This window comes from Solanum lycopersicum, chromosome 9 (genome assembly GCF_036512215.1).
Source record: "Solanum lycopersicum chromosome 9, SLM_r2.1".
In the NCBI taxonomy this organism is placed as follows: domain Eukaryota; kingdom Viridiplantae; phylum Streptophyta; class Magnoliopsida; order Solanales; family Solanaceae; genus Solanum; species Solanum lycopersicum.
In genome coordinates, this window is record NC_090808.1 from 8,618,813 (window position 1) to 8,637,324 (window position 18,512).

The 18,512-nt window shown below is 31.0% G+C and overlaps 1 protein-coding gene and 3 long non-coding RNA genes across 4 annotated transcripts; 3 read left to right on the plus strand and 1 right to left on the minus strand.

Moving 5' to 3' along the window:
- Positions 1-2,433: 2,433 nt before the first annotated feature.
- LOC104649119 (uncharacterized) lies at positions 2,434-4,003 on the plus strand. Its single transcript, XM_019215610.3, has 4 exons — positions 2,434-2,650; positions 2,846-2,954; positions 3,498-3,560; positions 3,750-4,003. The coding sequence occupies exons 1-4, from the start codon at positions 2,646-2,648 to the stop codon at positions 3,828-3,830; spliced, it is 258 nt and encodes an 85-aa protein (XP_019071155.1). The 5' UTR covers positions 2,434-2,645; the 3' UTR covers positions 3,831-4,003.
- A 2,448-nt stretch (positions 4,004-6,451) lies between these two features.
- On the plus strand, positions 6,452-7,578 carry LOC138338167 (uncharacterized). The gene is made up of 3 exons (XR_011211539.1): positions 6,452-6,999; positions 7,089-7,184; positions 7,263-7,578. It is a non-coding gene; the product is annotated as an uncharacterized lncRNA (long non-coding RNA).
- Positions 7,579-9,234: 1,656 nt separating this feature from the next.
- LOC101258482 (uncharacterized) lies at positions 9,235-10,551 on the plus strand. Its single transcript, XR_011211668.1, has 4 exons — positions 9,235-9,313; positions 9,387-9,682; positions 9,801-9,958; positions 10,442-10,551. It is a non-coding gene; the product is annotated as an uncharacterized lncRNA (long non-coding RNA).
- Positions 10,314-16,835, minus strand: LOC104649036 (uncharacterized). The gene is made up of 4 exons (XR_743007.4): positions 16,685-16,835; positions 16,308-16,448; positions 15,272-15,322; positions 10,314-10,882 (listed from the first exon to the last, which is right to left on the minus strand). It is a non-coding gene; the product is annotated as an uncharacterized lncRNA (long non-coding RNA).
- Positions 16,836-18,512: the final 1,677 nt, after the last annotated feature.

The following is an 18,512-nucleotide window of genomic DNA, read 5'->3' on the forward strand; positions in this document are numbered from 1 at the left end:
AGCAAATGAAAAAAGTGATTACCATGAAGTCTTTTCGTATGATGATATCATTAGTATTAATTAATCTATATAATATGATCAGATTATTGTTTAATCTTTAGTATTTAATTAATTAGATATCTTTTAACATTTTGATTTATTGTAGGGACAAAAAGGTACACTTTAGAGCTTCCTATATATATATATATATATATATATATATATACTAGTTTCCGAGCACGCGCTTTGCGCGTGTAATCCATGAGTGTATTATTTCTTAAAAGATAATATTACTAAATAATAAAATATGTCTAATTGAGATTTCTTACTTTGTTTTACTACTAATTGTGACACTCCAATTTTCTGACCTCCTAGTGAATGCATCGAGATAATAATATGAGAAATTAATAAAATCGTTTATAATTCAAAAATAAGTTTGCAAAGCAAAAAGGAAAAATAACAACTCTCTAAATTAAATTTCTCGATAGTTCCGTTTTATTGGTAGAATAATGTTAGAAAAAATAGTGTAAGATTAACTTTGAGTGAAAGGAAAACAAAACCTTTCAACTTTTTTACTTTGCCTTTTGAATCTCCTGATAATTATAATGAATGTGTTTAAAGTATTGTATTAAATTTTTTATCCACAAACACTTTAAACTAATTAGTTAACTATAAATATTTAAAATTATGATTTAAAAAGTCTTATTATTTATATTTTGAAAATCAGAATATTTATGAATAACTACTATATTTTTATATAAAATTTAATTTTCTCTTCATACATAACTTATCTACCATTAATCTAATATTATATGTTTCACCTTTTTTTTTTCCATAAAAAGAAAAGAAAAGAGTAAACATCCTATTTTATCATATTCATTCTTAAAGATGAAAATTAATGTATATGTAAAATTATAAGTACAAAGTAAAAAAAAAAAAAGGTACAGATGAGCAAGATTATTAGGCATTTCATTTTATTTTTGTCTCTGTAGTGAAACTGAACATTTGAGCATACAAAATATAAATATGAATTTAGAGCAACTTGCTAATAAAACAAGAATTCAAATATATGAAAAGAGACAAAAAAGTCTTATTATAATTCTTACTACAAATAAGTATAGAACTAACACATCAAGCTCCGATGCTTCAGTGATTGAATTCTTGTCTATTCTCGTGATTGCAGAAGGGAATCTCACAACTTTCACTTCAAATTGTGACATTATTTCACATGTTTAGAGTTCCTACACCCAAGAATTTTAGGAGTGGTAAATAAAAGTTTTTCCTGAAAAAGTTAAATTTATAGAACAAAATTATGGAAACATGAAAAGTCACATGAATTATTGTTAAAATAAATATAAAAAAGATAGAGATGAAATTTAATTTTAAAGATACATGAATCTACTTTAATTTCTTGTCTATAAGGAATAATTACTCATTTTTATTTTTATTTACATTTGTATTAGAAATTTGAAAGGTCAAGATTATGGAATGAGGATAAGAAGATTATATATATGAAAATTATAAAAGTTTTAATTTATTAGAGGGGCAAAATAGTAATTCAACTTTTAAGTTTGAGCTTCCTGCTTATAATAATATATGATATATATATGATATATATATCCCTTATTTAGAAGAGGGAGTTGAAAGGACCAATACAGCTTTAAAAACCTGTACCCAAAGCTATTTAAATTGTACTTTAAATATGACTAACACAACTTTAAGGACAAAAAATACAGCTTTAAAAAGCTGTTCCCAAAGCTATTTAAATTGTACTTTAAATATATAATATATATTTTATTTTATTTAACAAGGATAATTATGTAATTTTATCATTAAATTTGGACATTTGTGCAGGATGAACAAGGGAAGATGGGTAATTTCGCTATTGTCTATCCACTTTACTTCTTTCCTTGTTTACTTCTCCTCCACATTTGCTTCTACATTGATTTCTCCTCCACAATTCCTCTCAATTAATCTCCATTTCTCCTCAAATTTCGCTTCAATGTTGCTGTCCAGATAATACAAATTAGAGGTTTTATCGCATAGTGGTCAGAAATTAGAGAGAAGAAGAGGTGTACAATACAACTCAGGTAACAATCTTTTTGAGCTTAAATTTGAACAAATTATTGTTTTGTTCTTGCATGCAGCATCAGATTTGATTCTTGTAGCCATGAGACTATTTTGGTGTGTTTTGTTTCTGCTCTTCAAATTTGAATGCTTCAACAAAGGTTGTTCATCTTCTCAACTTATAAGCTTGTATATAAGCTTCTGTTTATCACAGAATTAAGGTGATAATTGACTCAAATATTGGTAGGGCGACAAGTAGTTGTGTTTATATATATATATATATATATATATATATATATATATATATATATATATATATATATATATATATAGTGATTTTATAGAACATTTGTCAGTAGTTTTAAGCCTTTCCCCTGCATCCACATGGTTGTCATCGAAATTCCACCAACTACATCTTTCCTTCTCCGCCGGTAACCTTGCAAGCTATCCAATTCACCAATGTAAAGCCATTGAGACCCAAAAGAACCCCTTTTATCTCAGCTTCATCTACTACAGTTTCAGCCCCAACAAGGGGAAAAGACCCCAAAAACCGTGTTGTTATAACTGGCATCAATCTGACTCCACCTCCACCTTCTATTATGAGGTTTGTTATGAAGATTCATCCTGTGGAAACTGTATTAGATATGACTACCAGATTTATGTCAATATACATTTCTACTTAAATATAATTATTTAGAAAGCCAGAATATTGTTCTTTACAAGATGTACTTTTCTGTGTGTCAAAATTACCTACATATTTCTCACAATTGCTTTCTTCTTTTTTTCCCTTCTCAATTAGTAGTGCGGCCTTGGAAAGGTGTAAAAAGCGTATTGAACTTATTGCAAACACTCTACAATTAGAAGGATTTTCGCGTATTGATGCATTTGTTCATGCTGACACTGGCGAGGTATGTTATTGCTGAGATTCTTTTCAATTGATTGAACAATAATGGAAGTGAATCTAATACTTCATAGTTAATAATATCATTAAGGAAATGTGTCTTTTCCAGCAAGTTGCAGTTCATGATCTGCCTCTTGAGATAATTATTACACACTCATGTTAATTATACGAGTGCACAGAGATTTACCATGTGGTTTAGAAGGCTGTAGTACTCTACTAAAATTTTCAAAGTATGTATCGCTTTTATGGTCTATTTCTGTATACCTGTAGAACCAATTAAGTTGATACAAGATAAATATAAGAGGTTGAATCACCTGTCGAAACTGGTCGTTTGCGGTTGAATTGGGGCCAAAGTATCATTTTAGAGGCAATATTTATTGTTGAGTTAATTCAGTAGTAGAACTTGAGGAGATCAGAACTTAATAAAAGGATTTCTGCAAACTGCAACACTTAACATGCCATACAATTGATAGAATTACTGTAAATCAGATAACTATTTGCAGATGTGTTATAAGATTTAATTGGGAGTATGGTTGTTTTGCGGTCACAGGTACTGATTATCGAAGTGAATACAGTTCCAGGAATGACTCCTTCCACCGTCTTGATTCATCAGGTGATATATCTGCTTCTTCTTCAATGACCACATATATTTTCAATTTTGGACCAAGTTTATGCTATTTGTAATTATCCGCAAGAAGACTATATACAATGTCATATATATATATATATATAAAAGGTTCAGTGAGCAATTCGAATTAAGTGAAACTTCAACGATTGACATTATCGTGTTTGTTGTATTTAGGCACTTTCAGAGCAACCTCCCTTGTATCCGCAACAGTTCTTCCGCACGTTGCTTGATCTGGCATCAGAGAGATCTACGTGAATATAATTATATCAGAAGATTTCAGGTTGTTCATTTCTCTCTTATTATCTGTTGTCCATCCATCGTTTTCCTTCCTATGTTGTATGTTAATTCAAGACTCTTTGTAAAAATGTTGCCGATTTTGTGATTGCACTGGCCATGTGTGTTTTCATTATATTATTTACTTGGTATGACATTGCTGTTCACAGAATATATTTATGTGAACAATTTAAAAGTAGCAGTAACTTAATTTTAGAGTTTTTTTTAATACATTAAAAAATGATTTATAGTTTAAGATTTTTTGTAGACAACAAATTTTAAAAGTCTTAGGTTCGGCTTAAGTATATCAACAGCCTCTGTACATTTTGAACTGAACCCGAGGAGAGGATAAAGTAATGAACTCGCACTATGTCTTCACAACAAAGCCTGACATACTGTTCAACCGTGAAGTTACTTCCATGGTTCATCATCATCATTGCCAAATGACATTGAATGGGAAAATCTTTTTTATTGTCTTACTATTCCCTCGAATGATAGTTACATTTCATTTGAAATAACATTCGAAGCAAGATAAAAACAAAAGACCATATAGGATATGCATATGCTATAGAGAGGGATAAGTGTTATCTCACTTTTGTCTGAGCTACTGCCCCTTCCGGGCCTCCCATCATGCACATTTGTACATTTTGGCTCCAGAGTATTTTGAAATTTATCTAAGATAATTTAGTGCTCTGACATTAATATATGCACAAACTCTTCCTTTGAGATGCTCGACATATACATACCAGTAAATGAATTCTTGTTTTCAGAAGTCTAGAGAAAAGAAAGTAAAAACCATTCACTAGGTGAAGTTTTTATTATTTGTTTTATTGTGCATATCTTTTCCCAAACTCATCCACTTCTATGGTTTTGATGTTATGCCGGAGGTATTACATACTAATTTGATTTGGCTGGTTCAACAACTTAATGAATTGCAAAGTACTGAATTATGTCAACATTATTCCAATTACAGGAATTAAAGAAACTTTAGATTCTCCATTATATGAATTCTAGGTTTACCATTTTTGTTGCCTGCCTAAAAGGCTTATTGGTAGCTCTTGGGTACTTTGTCAATAGAGTGATAGATACGACATGAGTTTTTGTCACAAGAGCTTGTATAGTTGGGGCGCGGAACCTAATGAACAACCAATTTTTAATTCGAGTTCAGCGTACAGAACTTTTGTTTCTTTTATACGACACTATCATTATGTTATTGATTTTAGCTGTTATATACTTCAATCAACAAAATTCAATCCTGTTAGTCTTCTAAAGTTGTTTTACATGTATCCTATTATTGTTTTTAATTCTTATATTTTGTCGAGATTTTATCAAGACTGTGTAGAAGTTGAGTTCTTTTTATGGTGGTAATAGTAAAAAGGATATGTACAAGGATGTTGGAGCAGCCGAGCAGTAGGTTATGTAAAATTCTACCAATAGAAGGGACCTAACTTTACATAAATGTCAATTAGAATCCTAACCAAACCTTTCAGTAGAAGAAAAATACTAATTTGTTATTGAGTGATGTTCTTAGGCAAGGTTACAACGTTATCCTTACGGTGTTTAGAGATCATTTTCACTTTCTCAAATTTTCTTTCTAAATCTTTCTCAAGGAATCGGAAACACTGATGAGACACCTCAAATTTGTGGGCTCTCAATATGCGTATAACCGCCTAATTTCAACTCCTATTAGATTCAAACTTCATTAGCTCATATAAAATTTTTAAGTAACAGAAACTAAAACACAATTAAGGAAAAAAGGCAAAGATGAGAAATAAAGTAATGTAAGTCAAAAATTGAAGTGAGACCTGAAAAATTACCTGAAATTTTGAAGCAGTACTAAGAGAAGATGGAAAGCCTAAGGTTGTGGAGGACAAAACTTGTATCATCTTCTTCATCAATGAATAGATGAGAGCAATGTGATGGAGTTGAGCAGCGACATTAATGCCATGCATTACCACGTGGAATAAAACTGAAGCACAGGTATGAGTTTGAATGACAAAAATAACCTTCGTAAGTTGAAAAAATGACTTCAAACAAACATGTTGATACATAGTTATACCCACTCTTCTACTATGACAGAATAATCGATATTTAAATATGTATCACTAATAAGTATACTTGAAATGTTGAAGTTGCAACTTCATAGCAATCACTCAAGATAAATACACAATACATATACTTGAAAAAGATAAGTGATTTCTGCCATTTTTATTTTCTACTCCATATTTATCAATTTCCAAATTTATATATCTAATAATAACAAAATAAAATTATGGAGCTGAAAAACAAACTTGGACCAAAGGCTATTCAAATTATGCTTTCAAATGTAATAACTTCTTTTTTCTGACATACATCATTAAATTTTACTATCAAATGCAATAACTTTTTCTCTTTTTTGGCACAATCTCATTGGCTGCCAAATCTATCAATTTTAAAGAAGACACCTGTACTTTTATATAGTATAACGTGTCTACTTTGTATTGTATATATTTTTATATATAGATAATATATATATACACACATTATTACACATTATTCATCAACATCATTACTCATAAAGCACAAATTTATCATCCTTTCCTGCAGAAAAAAAATATTGCTCTCTTTCTAAGGTATCATGTTTTCCCTCTTCCCATTTTAAATTTTTCTTGCAGATTTTAGTTGTCATCAAAGGAGAAAATCAATATGGGACAAAATTAAACTTGTTATTTTCAATTAAAATTTCAATTTTATTACTAGCAGACAGATTTGAGGATATTATATTTTCTTATGTTTCACTGAGTTAGGGATAACTATGTTCTTGCATGTTCTGAATTTCATTACAAATATTGCTATTGTACTTTTATTACAAATTATATACTTTCAGTATGTGGAGGACAATATGTTCTTGCATTTTCATCCTAATTCAATTGTTCATGTTCATGCAACCACATAAAAGAAAGGACTTTCACTCAATAGTGATGCTATCTTGTAGATACTACTGCTTGGTTAAATATTTCTAACAAACATGGTAATAAGATTGAACATCGATCAAATAGCATTAACAACACAAGATTGGATTTGCAAAGTTCAAATTGTGGAAATCGGGCGCCCGAGAGAAAGCCCTGACAAGAAATGTAGATTCCAAAATTTGATTTTGGAAGATGAACAAGTGAGCTCATTACATTTAATCTCATGAATATTCTCCTTTTTTAATATTTACCTCATATGAAAATTTTTGTTTTATTTTACTCTTAGCAGATCAAACGAAAAAAAGGCAGAGGAGAAGCAACTCATGTGAACTGTGAAGATTCGATAACCCCCAAACCAATAGGAAAATTTCAGCTATTATTTCTCGTAAGTGCACTACGCGTCCATTATGTTTGATCCTATACGTGAAAATTACTAACAGAATTTTGCTTTTTTTTACAACAGATTTACCTAAAATATGGTTAGCTAACCTTGTTGAGGAGATAACGAAGAAGTGTTGATTGTAAGGGCGCCAACACTATTTGATTGATGATGTCCTGTAGTTAAAGTAACTGGTAGGTTTGTGGCTTCAGAAGCTTCAACTACAAAATGAGGAAAATAGCTATAGTAAGAGTAGTAGCGTCTAACTATAGTTGTAGATATTCAGAAGATAGAAGAAAGATAAGAATATGCTCAGCTAACCTTCCTGAGGCGATAATGACGAACTACTGATTGTAAGAGCGGCAGTAGTATTTGATTGATGAAGGTGTTTTTGTCTTTTTGACTCAGCCCTTTTTTCTCTTAGCTCGGATAAAAATAATTGCTTTCTCTCTGGTGACATCTGTGCATATCTGGTACGACGACGCAAATTTCTCTCAGAAGTTCTTTCTTGGGCAGACACATTATCTCTATTTTCTTCCATTCCTGTTTCAATTAGTTCATGATTTGTCAAACTAATTTACAATTTAATGCAATATGGAAAAAATACATAGATAAGTGGGATAAAAAGGGCATACATTGAGAAATATCAATGTAGCGTTCACGAAATAAAAATTAGAATGAGAATAAGACAAACAAGCACAATTATTTAACTAATAACATTAGTTTTACAGAGCCAAATATTGAGATATCGAAAATCTTTAAATCTAATGACAGATAAAACAATGAAAGGGGAAGAACTTCAAACATTATTTAAAAATAAGAAGAAAATTATCCTTAAAATGCGCAACTATTATACAAACACCTCTTCTTCTCCATAAAATTCTAACCAGAAATGTTTAAACAAATATTTTGTTGAAATTAAAATCTATAGGCACCCATGTCTTAACTAATGTTATTAAAAATTGGCTCAAGGTAAAAAATTATCACTTGACAGCTAAAAGTATGAATAAGATGCGATTGAAGGTAAAACGGATGCCAACAACTTATAGTATTGATAAAACATTTGGACTTTTAGGAGTTGGATCATTATGGTACAAACTTGGTTCTCTTTTTTTCTGGACTTGGAAAATTTAACAGCAAACAAGTTTAACGACATGATTATTGTAATGCGTACCTTTCTAATTCCAAAGTACACATCACAACACGTTTAATAGACATGAATTAATTTAGTATATACTTATCTAACACAATTGTATGTAGTTTTGTCTGGAGTTTTTTCTGGTTTCATTTTAATGCATTTATGCAATGAATGGCATCCTCGTCAAGGTTTATGTTTATTAAGTTTAACTTAACTATATACACGTCTGCTTTTCTCCAAATGAAGCCGATTTACATGTTGATTATTCAAGCTAATTTGGATTTCGATATGCATGACAACCATTAACTGTCTTATATATGGTGCAATTTATCTTCTTCAGATGGTCTGTTGATACATTCTTATGGGTCCTTTCAGCAGGTTGTTTTGAAGTTTCCTCCCTCAGTTTTTGGTGGGTAGTTCATCGATCTATCACTCCAAAAAAAAAAAATCAAAGGACTAAAAGAAATATACAAAATTAAATAGTCACCATGATTACAAATTAGTTGTAGGGCGTGTTTTTAGCGATTTGCAATTGCGATTTGCGCTAGCGATTGCAAATTGCAACGTACAATTGTATCAACGAATACACACATTTCTTCCTTTGTATTCCCTGTTGGAATATCTACTACGTACAATTCCACCACCACCGTTCCGTTTTCATCCTCCGCCGGATGCAGCATTGTCACCGATCTGTAATTGTTCAGCCTGTGATCTCCGCCGACGACGCTGAAACTGATCACGCGAGAAATTATCATTTGTGACAATCAGTAAGCCCATTTTGCCTTATATTTTCCCATTTAATGAAAATATTTTGAATAAGTAAACACTTTTATTGTTTAATTAATCGTACCATCACTTATCATCTGGTCGTTATCATGGTACTTCAGCAAAAATCAATTTCTCCTCACTCTATGCGAGGATATCGAAGCAAAAATGGAAAAAGAAATGAATCTTATTGTAATCCTTGGCAGGAATATAGGAATCTCTACTTTTCAAGGTACATGCATTGAACTTTTTACCAAAAAAATTTATATAATAACAAAACGTTATGCAAGCTTTCTGTCGTACAGGGTTGTCACTGCAGAGTAGGTACAATTCAACAATACGCGTAGCTCCTAATTACCCACAGGCAATAGAACTCACCAAATGGTACTAACATTCCATCACTATTCTCTAGCTTTAATTTGCATTTAAAGAACCTATTAAACCAACTATTTGTTGTAACAATAGGGCAAAAGAAAACAAATCAATGTTGTTGAGTCGTGCGTCAAACAAAACCTCAACAAGCTCATCTGCCCCTCTCATGGTATTGACTCCTGTCGGCCAACAAGTTGTCTTTATTGAACAAATTTCATCACCAACTTCTGTAAGTCATACTTCAAGTTGATAATTTAAGAGTTTGCATATTTATTAAATAATAAAAACAAATTTTATTTATTCATTAGTAACTCAACATGTATTATGTATATGATATTTCCCAACAGATGGGACTATTCTATCTTGAAGCAGAAATGGCCATATCAGATGAATTGCAAGAGTTTTGTGTACTTGAATGCTCAGGATGCAAACAAAAGAAGCGCACAAAAGATAGAAAGGATTTTCATTGTCCAAAATGCAATCGGAAAACAACATTACTTCCTCGGTATTTCTCCTTCTCCTTCGTCTTTGTTCAATTGATATATCTACTTAAGAATACATATTATGTGCTATTGATAACCCGTCTATATGGCAATGTTCACTGATGTGTATTATTTATAACAGAAAATAGTGACAACTTTATACCAAATTGACTTTACATTAGTTGCTTAGTAGTTCTAAATAGTCTTACTTTAAGATATCTTCATTTAGTACAATTATATGTTTGAAAAAATAATATAAGACCTATACATATACAGAAGCATTAAGTAATACTTTAACTATGTAAGTGCCAAAATCGAAAACACTGTTTGGTAGAAGGTTGTCCTTCAACCTCTAAAATTAATAGATCACACACATAACAACAAACATTATTGATATGTATTAAGAATGAATCATAAATTGTCCCTATAATAATAAATCAAATCTCAAAAAGTCAGAAAAACGAAAAGTAACAAACACTCATGTTTTTAACTTATCATGATTTCAGGTGTATCTTTCAAATTGATCTTACTGACGGTACTGCTACAGTCACAACATCTATCTCTGGTGAACTGGGAGAAAAACTACTCTCCATGACAGCGGAAGACATATTTGACATAACCTGTGCTAAGGTGATCTCTTATTCCAGCCAACACATCTATTGTCACAAAGAGTTTCTTCTCACTCTTTACATTTACAGAGGCAATCATTGCATGTTAATCATGTCCATGAGATGTTGTCCAACAAACTATTTCAAATTCAGCTAAGGAAGTCATCTTGGGGTACCTCAAACAACACACAAGCAACTTACTCCATTATTTCCTACATGGAAAAGCAACATACTTCACCAACCACTATTGATAGGAATTCCAAAAAGATAAGACCTTTGGAGATAAGTGAGATGGAGGTGACAGAAACAACTACTGCAGCTGGTTCTTCAAATGCAACTCTGAAATTTGAACCACCCACACCAACAAAAAAACTGTAAAAGGTCAGTCTACATCTGATTATCACATTTATTATTCAAAATCAAACTATAAATCACAATGATTAACAGTTCAAAACATTTACAAGTATTTGAAATTTAATAAAATTTAAGAGTGTCATTGATAAATTGTAAATTAGTTTAACAAATCATGAACTACTTGAAACAGGAATGGAAAAAAATAGAGATAATGTGTCTGCCCTGTCTGTCTTTGATGAGAATTAATTGTTGCCTTTGATGAGGTTGGCTGCTATGGGTTGATACCTCATTTTGAGGTTGAATCATTGTTGCATTTTAATCTTTTTCTGCTCCATTTTTTTTGATGTATTTTACACCATGGGTTGCTGACTTTTTATCATATTACTGCTGAATTTTAGACTAAACTATTTGTTACACTTCTGATCAAATTTCTGTCTATTGTTGCTATGTGTCAAGCTAAATTTTGCTACACTTTTGGCTATATTTGAGCCAATGGTTTGGCTATGTATAAACTTTGCTGCACTTTTGAGTTAGACAACTGCTGCATTTTTTCCAAAAATCAGGTATACCATGCCTCTGTTTGCATCTTTGTTTTTGATATGCCTTCAGAATTCTGAATAATTATAGTTTAATCTTATGAAAAACAGACCACCCAACAATGTAAATCAAGTGATGAGCTTCTGCAATAGCATAACATATATCTTCCCAACATTTATTGAGTTCAATATTTGTACCATTTTCCAGTTTAATTTCTGCGAACTTTACATTATTACTTACATGAGCATCTTGGTATAGTTTCACTGAACTCCCTTACGTCACTGGAAAATATGAATTTCTCACCCCTAAATAGTGAGGATCTGAAGCAATCCTATGTTTGTACAATGAGTTTTTCTCAACTTCTGCCAATTATCTCATGTGTTATTGCCTATTTACATACATGAAATGACACATCCAACTGATATGAATTTGAATATTGTATTTTCACTTTTTAACATACCTTAATTTGTCTAATTACAGGAACTTCCTCACTTGATTTTGTGACTTTTGCTTAATGAAGTTTTTGGATTCTTAGTCGATTCAAGTTTGCTCAATAGGGAGAATGAAATGAATCAGTTAACATTTTGTCCAGGAAATGAATCAGTTAACTTTTTGTGAAGCCTTCGTTATTTAGCTTTGCTGGTAATATTATATCCCACATTTGTCATATATACTTTTTGAACGGTTTCACTTTTGTCATTAACAACTCAACTTTCTAAATTTACTAACACTAACAATTTTCTCAGGAACCCCTAACAACTCCCTATGCTATGGTTTTGGGAATGATGAAGAAGATCAACAACTGAAAATGAACAGCAGCATCCTCTACATATATGATATGATAAACAATCACATGTTGATCTCATATGTCAAAAAAATATTTTGATTTTATTACCTTAGTTAATATGGATCATCTTGATGTCCAATATCAGTTGTACATATATTTTGAATATCTCTAATACTATATAACATATCACATTATCTTATCTTCTGCGACAATTATCATCAATGATTCATTAATACTGATATTTTGACTATTGGGCCCGTGCTTGCCACGGGCCTTCCCCATCTAGTATATATATATATATATATATATATATATATATATATATATATATATATATATATATATATATATATATATATGTATGTATGTATATACTCCTATTTTGATTTAACCCAAATGCTGATTGATACATGTCTTGGGGATTGATTATGTACATTTAGATTCTATCTTTTCCTCTATTTTGATATTTGATATTTGTGCGTTATTTTTCATATGTTTCTTTTCCACTAGATAACTCTTAATTACTTGTGATTACAATCATGGGTACAACTTATCTACGGTTGGAATATTACTGGGTGTTATCATGACCTAAGATTTTGGTTTGTGACAATATCGTAATATATTGTTAAGTATTGCACATGAAAGAAAAAACAAATTTAATTAAGCTTCTTAAATATATTAGTAATAAAATCAAGCTTAATTACGTATGATCATTTATGGAATGAATACAAATTAATCAAAGTGGAATATATGTTCAGAAAATAGAAATAAATGGACTGAATTAATAGCATAAAAGACAAGTTTGATTAACAACGCAACGGCAACAAATAGTAAAAAGAGTAGCTTAAAGCAAACTCTAAAACAAAGGAGCTGCTGGTTACAGTATTACAGCAAGGAGGAATTTTAAAATCAAATTTATGCCATTATGCAGCTTTGCAGAAAATAAAAAGAAGAGCTTGCTTAATAAAAATTGAACAATTGTGAAAAAGATCTAATGTTGCCTCCCGTTAGCTCGTTTCCTAGCCTAACCTTCTTCGTTTAACCAAATTGAGAGTTCAAATTTAGATAACTTTGAGATACATTAACCAAGAATAAAACATCTTTTATGATGAATCACAACTAAATAATATTTGGTTAAAAATTTAAATGGGAGTTCACTTCAGCTTAAAAATGTATTTAAATGATAAATGCAGGCCGTAGGCACTCAAAAAATTTATAAAGACTTTAGAATATCCAAATGACATGAGTTGAAAGAATTAAAATATTCAAGAGGACTTGGGTTGAAAAAATTGAGAACTCAAATACGCACTAATAAGAAATTATAAAGATTTAACATAAAAATCATTTAGGGAGGGTTTGTGATCACACAAAAGTCTACTTGAGTTGTGTAGACAGTAGCCTTAGATGCTCTATAAAGCTGACTAGAGTTTGATATCAGTTCTGATGGTAGTTTTATGCTTTGCTACTTAAGTTTTACCGAAGCTTACGAAAGCCTCGATGCATAAGCTTGAGGTGTTTCATGTTTTCTATGTTCAAAGCTATACAAATGTTATGGCGGCAGAATTGATTTTTATCATTTTTGGGATCACAAATGATTAGAGAAAACACCTTGATTGTTTTATACAACCTATAGAGAGTATTGAGCGAGAAAAATGATTGTAGTGAGTAGAAATGTAGGACACCTGATGGGCGAGTATAAATGTATCTTATGTTCAGAAGTACCTACAAGGTTGAGATGTGTACAAATTCCAACGGAAATACTCTAAAAGTAGAACACAACATATTGTAGCTAGCACTCATCAAGTGGGGTTTGTATTCATTTATCTATTAGCTATTCTAATGCAATAAAATAAAATAGAATAGAGAAAGTCTTGTTACTCACAATTATACATAGAAGTGTGTGAAAATCGAGCAGTAAGAAGATGTGCAACAATGAAAAGAATTCTAGAAAACTTATGAATCCTCTGTTAAGCATATGATATTTTTAAAATTGAATGTGCAAGAAACAACAACATTATGCCTGGTAGTTATGCCGAGAAATGTGAATATAGAGAAACAAGATATTGTGAAGCAGTGTAAAGAAGTTTAGTTAGCTAATGGTTCCTCCATTAAGCAACTGCTGCTCGTAAAATTACCGTGAATGAATCAACAACAACAACATTTCTGATATTTGTGTAGAGAAATATGTCAAAAATAGAGCAAGATGAAGATGTGGAATAGCGACTATACAAGGTAAAAGTCGAAGAAATTTGAAAATGACTACAAAACCCAACAAATCAATTAAACATGTCAAATAAATTTATAACTATTCTCTTTAGAAAAAGAAAACAAATCTGTAGGCAGAAAACTAAAAATTATGAAGTGAAAGAACAGTTACCAACAATGGTGCTTGAAATGGAAAGTAGAGAAGAAAGACAAGAAAGTAAAATTGAGACATAACCAATTGATTCTTTCTACTACATTTTCAACTCTATATGACTTATTACGCAAGCTTATGTAGCTATGCACAATAGAGACCAGAAATATTTTTTTTTATAGTGCATGTTGATATATAATTTCTGGGATAGGCTATAGCTACCAATATGATAAGGAATTGCCAACTTTATTTGATATGTTGATTTTCTTTTGCTTCTTGCGTGTATTCTTAGACCGTAAGATTAAAATAATTATTAAAATGCATATTCTCAACGAAATTAGGGTTCAATAAACTGAAATAACATTCAAACTCTAGATACTCTTAGACCTAAAGAAATTCTCCATCGTTATGATCTACTGTGCTAATGCGAGTATCCTTTTAAAGAACATGATTCATATACCCAAGGAAACTAGCATCTACTGATTTGAGAATATCCTTGAGAAAACAAAGCTTAATTGTTCCCTTCCTAACATAAGGAGAAATAAGGAGATTCCAAGGGAGAGGTTGCAAAATATTTGATGTTTTTGCAATAAAAATCATGTTCTTAAAGATAAAAGTTGAAGTGCAATTTTGTAAATTAAAATTTTCATATTATTACTCGAAATACCTGAAATCTTTTGGAACAAAAATGTACCTTATCTTACCACTTCATTTCTTTCTTCTTGTCAACACTCCCAAAGTTATCCTACAATAGTGAAAATATTTGTAAAGTTAATAACAATAACATAAACAATAATTAACTCTTATTTTGTAACAAAGACGATGAAAAATAGAAGTGATTTTATTCCTATAGAATTATATTTTTCAGAAGCTATTTAATGTGATGTTGTAGACATTAGAAGGCAGTTAAGAACCATGATAAAAGGTCTGAATGCCTAGTCATAAAATGGACTGCGTTGTTAACTCGAATAATTTCCGATATGTGATCCAATTTTTGCATATTAAGATGACTTAACAGATATATTTTAAATGAACACATATCATGGTCAGGAATTATTTACTCCAAGTGTCTCATTAACAGATTGTTACATATTCCAATAGTCTAATTATTATAAAAAATTACTTTTAGGAGCTGATGCCTGAATATCTGAGCTTTGTGAAAGGCATTATAGAAGAACTTCCTCTTAACAAATCCAGAACATGTTGTTGCAGAACTATATCCTTAAGGTCATTTTCAAGAAATTTGTGAAGAATTGTGCTGGACTATTCCTTGAAATTGCAGAGAACAAAGAGAATTATAACAAGTTTTATGATATTTTCTCTAAGAACCTCAAGATATTGTCAGACCCTTACAACACTAAAAAAAAGTAAGTAGAGCAAGAAGAACTAGATTGGTTCTCATAGGAAGAGTTTGTTCAAATTGTAGTGAAAAAATCTTATGATGCAGATGACATGAAAAAGTTGTGTTCTTATTACTAGTTACTGCTCCTTCACTTAGGCATTAGGTAACTCTATGCATCATTGTCAATCTACAATACAATAAGAAAAGTTCATGCTACAAACTTGCATATACTTCAAAAACAAGAATATCAACTAGGAATCCCAACACTTCTGTAGTTATACACCTATAGAAAACAACCAGTTGGTGAAGAAATATATAAAGAGTAACTCAAACAAAACAAACGCTAAGAGAATAAAGAAAAAAAATCAACGCTTAAAAGAAGACATACCTCAGAATGAATTTGATGAAAATCAACTCATAGACAAAGTCCTCTAGTTGAGTTGCAACCCGTGCTTTATTTTGGGAAAGAGCGGATTAAATCAGAGAGTATTAGCACAGTTTTCCCAGAGAGATGCGATTTGCACAGCTGCTGCAGAGATTTTTGATGAAATAAATTTAGGGCTTTTATGTGCTGTAAAATATGAAGTGACTTAATTGTCTTGTATTGAAAATATAGAGTTTTCATGAATTATATTTAATGATGTAATTTTTTAGCGCCTGATGAGTTTGTATTAAGATTTAAAAAATTCACTTTTTCCCGCTTCTCACCACCATATTTAGAATTTGAGACTAGATTGGAATTTCTTTAAGGACTAGATTTTGTACCTTCATAATAACATATAGAATCCGGGACGAAAATATAATCTCTTCCCAATACAAGTATTTTTTGAGACAAGATTATTAACTCATCCCTAAATGTTGGTCTTAAATAACGGTTTATGTTTTAGTGAATGATTTGTAACTAATCAAAATAATTCAAATTAATTATTTGAAATTATTTTCATAATACGAAGTCTCAGTAATTGATTATGGTCCCTACTATGTTCATATTTAACTTGAACACGAAATCTATTATAAAGAGAAAAAGGGAGAAGTATATGTCTTTTCTATTATAAGGAAAATGAGAAGTGTCTTTCTCTATTTCAAGGAAATGGAGAAGTATATGACTTTTTCTATTACTCCCTCCGTCCCATTTTATGTGACACCATTTCCTTTTGGTCAGTCCCAAAAGGAATGTCACATTTTCTTGTATGTTAAGTATTTAAAGATACAATTCCTCTTTTACCCTTGTTGATCTCACTTAATTTTAAATAGTCCTTTAATACATTTATGAGGAGAGAGAAAAGTGAGTCCACTTTAAAAGGACAATTTGGTAAACAATTTAAATTCTTCATTTATTACTTGAACTCCGTGCAGGGTCAAATGGTGCCACATAAAATGGGACGGAGGGAGTGATAAGAAAAGGGAGAAGTACATGTCTTTTTCTATTCTAAGGAAAAACATGTTGTTCCCTCTCTTCGTTCGACTGGGAAGAGATATCTATAAATAGAGATTCTTCTAACCCTTGAAACAAGAAGTTTGATATACGATACTTGCCCACCCAAATATTAAGAATTCAGAAGTGAACGAGGGATCAGTGTAGAAGACCGCATAACTCTCGTCCAGTTTGCTGACTAGCTCGTGGATACGATTGAAGGTATTTGCTCGCGCTTCAAGAGGTAATTCTTGAACTAAATTTCAAAAAGTTTATGTGCTCTAGCATGATTATATGTATTTTAGCATAAAGAATATGTAATCTAGCATGATTATATGTGTTTCAACTAAACTATGTGTTGTCTATTATTTATATTAGTGGTACGATTCTGATATACTTCTGATGTATATATAATGTTCCAATAATTGGTATTAGAGTCATGCTTACATATGTATAGTTAACTAAAGTATATATCATGAAAAATTTTCCCTCAAGAAATGTGAAAAGCTTATGAAGTGTTAGTGGTGAATTTGATTTCAAAATAGCTTTACAAATTCATAAAATTCACGAGTTTTGATAGGTATATTATTGAAAACAAAGACCAAAAAAGAAACAGTGGTGGTGACCTATTTTTCTTAATTTGTTTTCTGTGAAAAGGAAAGGCAATCAAGTGTCCAATTTCTTGTTCACGTAAGATGTGGCAGTGAGAAATTTTTCCAACTCTTAATTTGAACTACATTGTTAGCAGAAGTACTCCTTGATTCTTGGAATCATGTTGAACTTCCACTATTATAAAACAATAATATTAATAAAACAAAACAAAAATGGAAAAAGTTTGTCCTTACCTGGATGTAAGCAATTGACGTGCCTGGTAGAAAAGTACAAATTTTCTTGTGGCATACAAGTTTTAATGCTATTGTCAATCTTTTGTCTTGTAAGCTATAACTTTTTGTCGTCCATTGAAATTATTACTTTGTCTAATTGCCTAGTATGATGCACCAGTTGGAGCCAATTGGAATTATCTGGATTTTATTCTACAAAAATCTAATTATATGAGCACTATAGTGATCTATTTTTCTCAAGGTATTATTGCCAATTATCCGACCCCGACCCTGAATCCACCGCCCTTCCTCCAGCGGAATTATCCTCCATTTGAAAGCTGCTGCAACCGGAATGTCA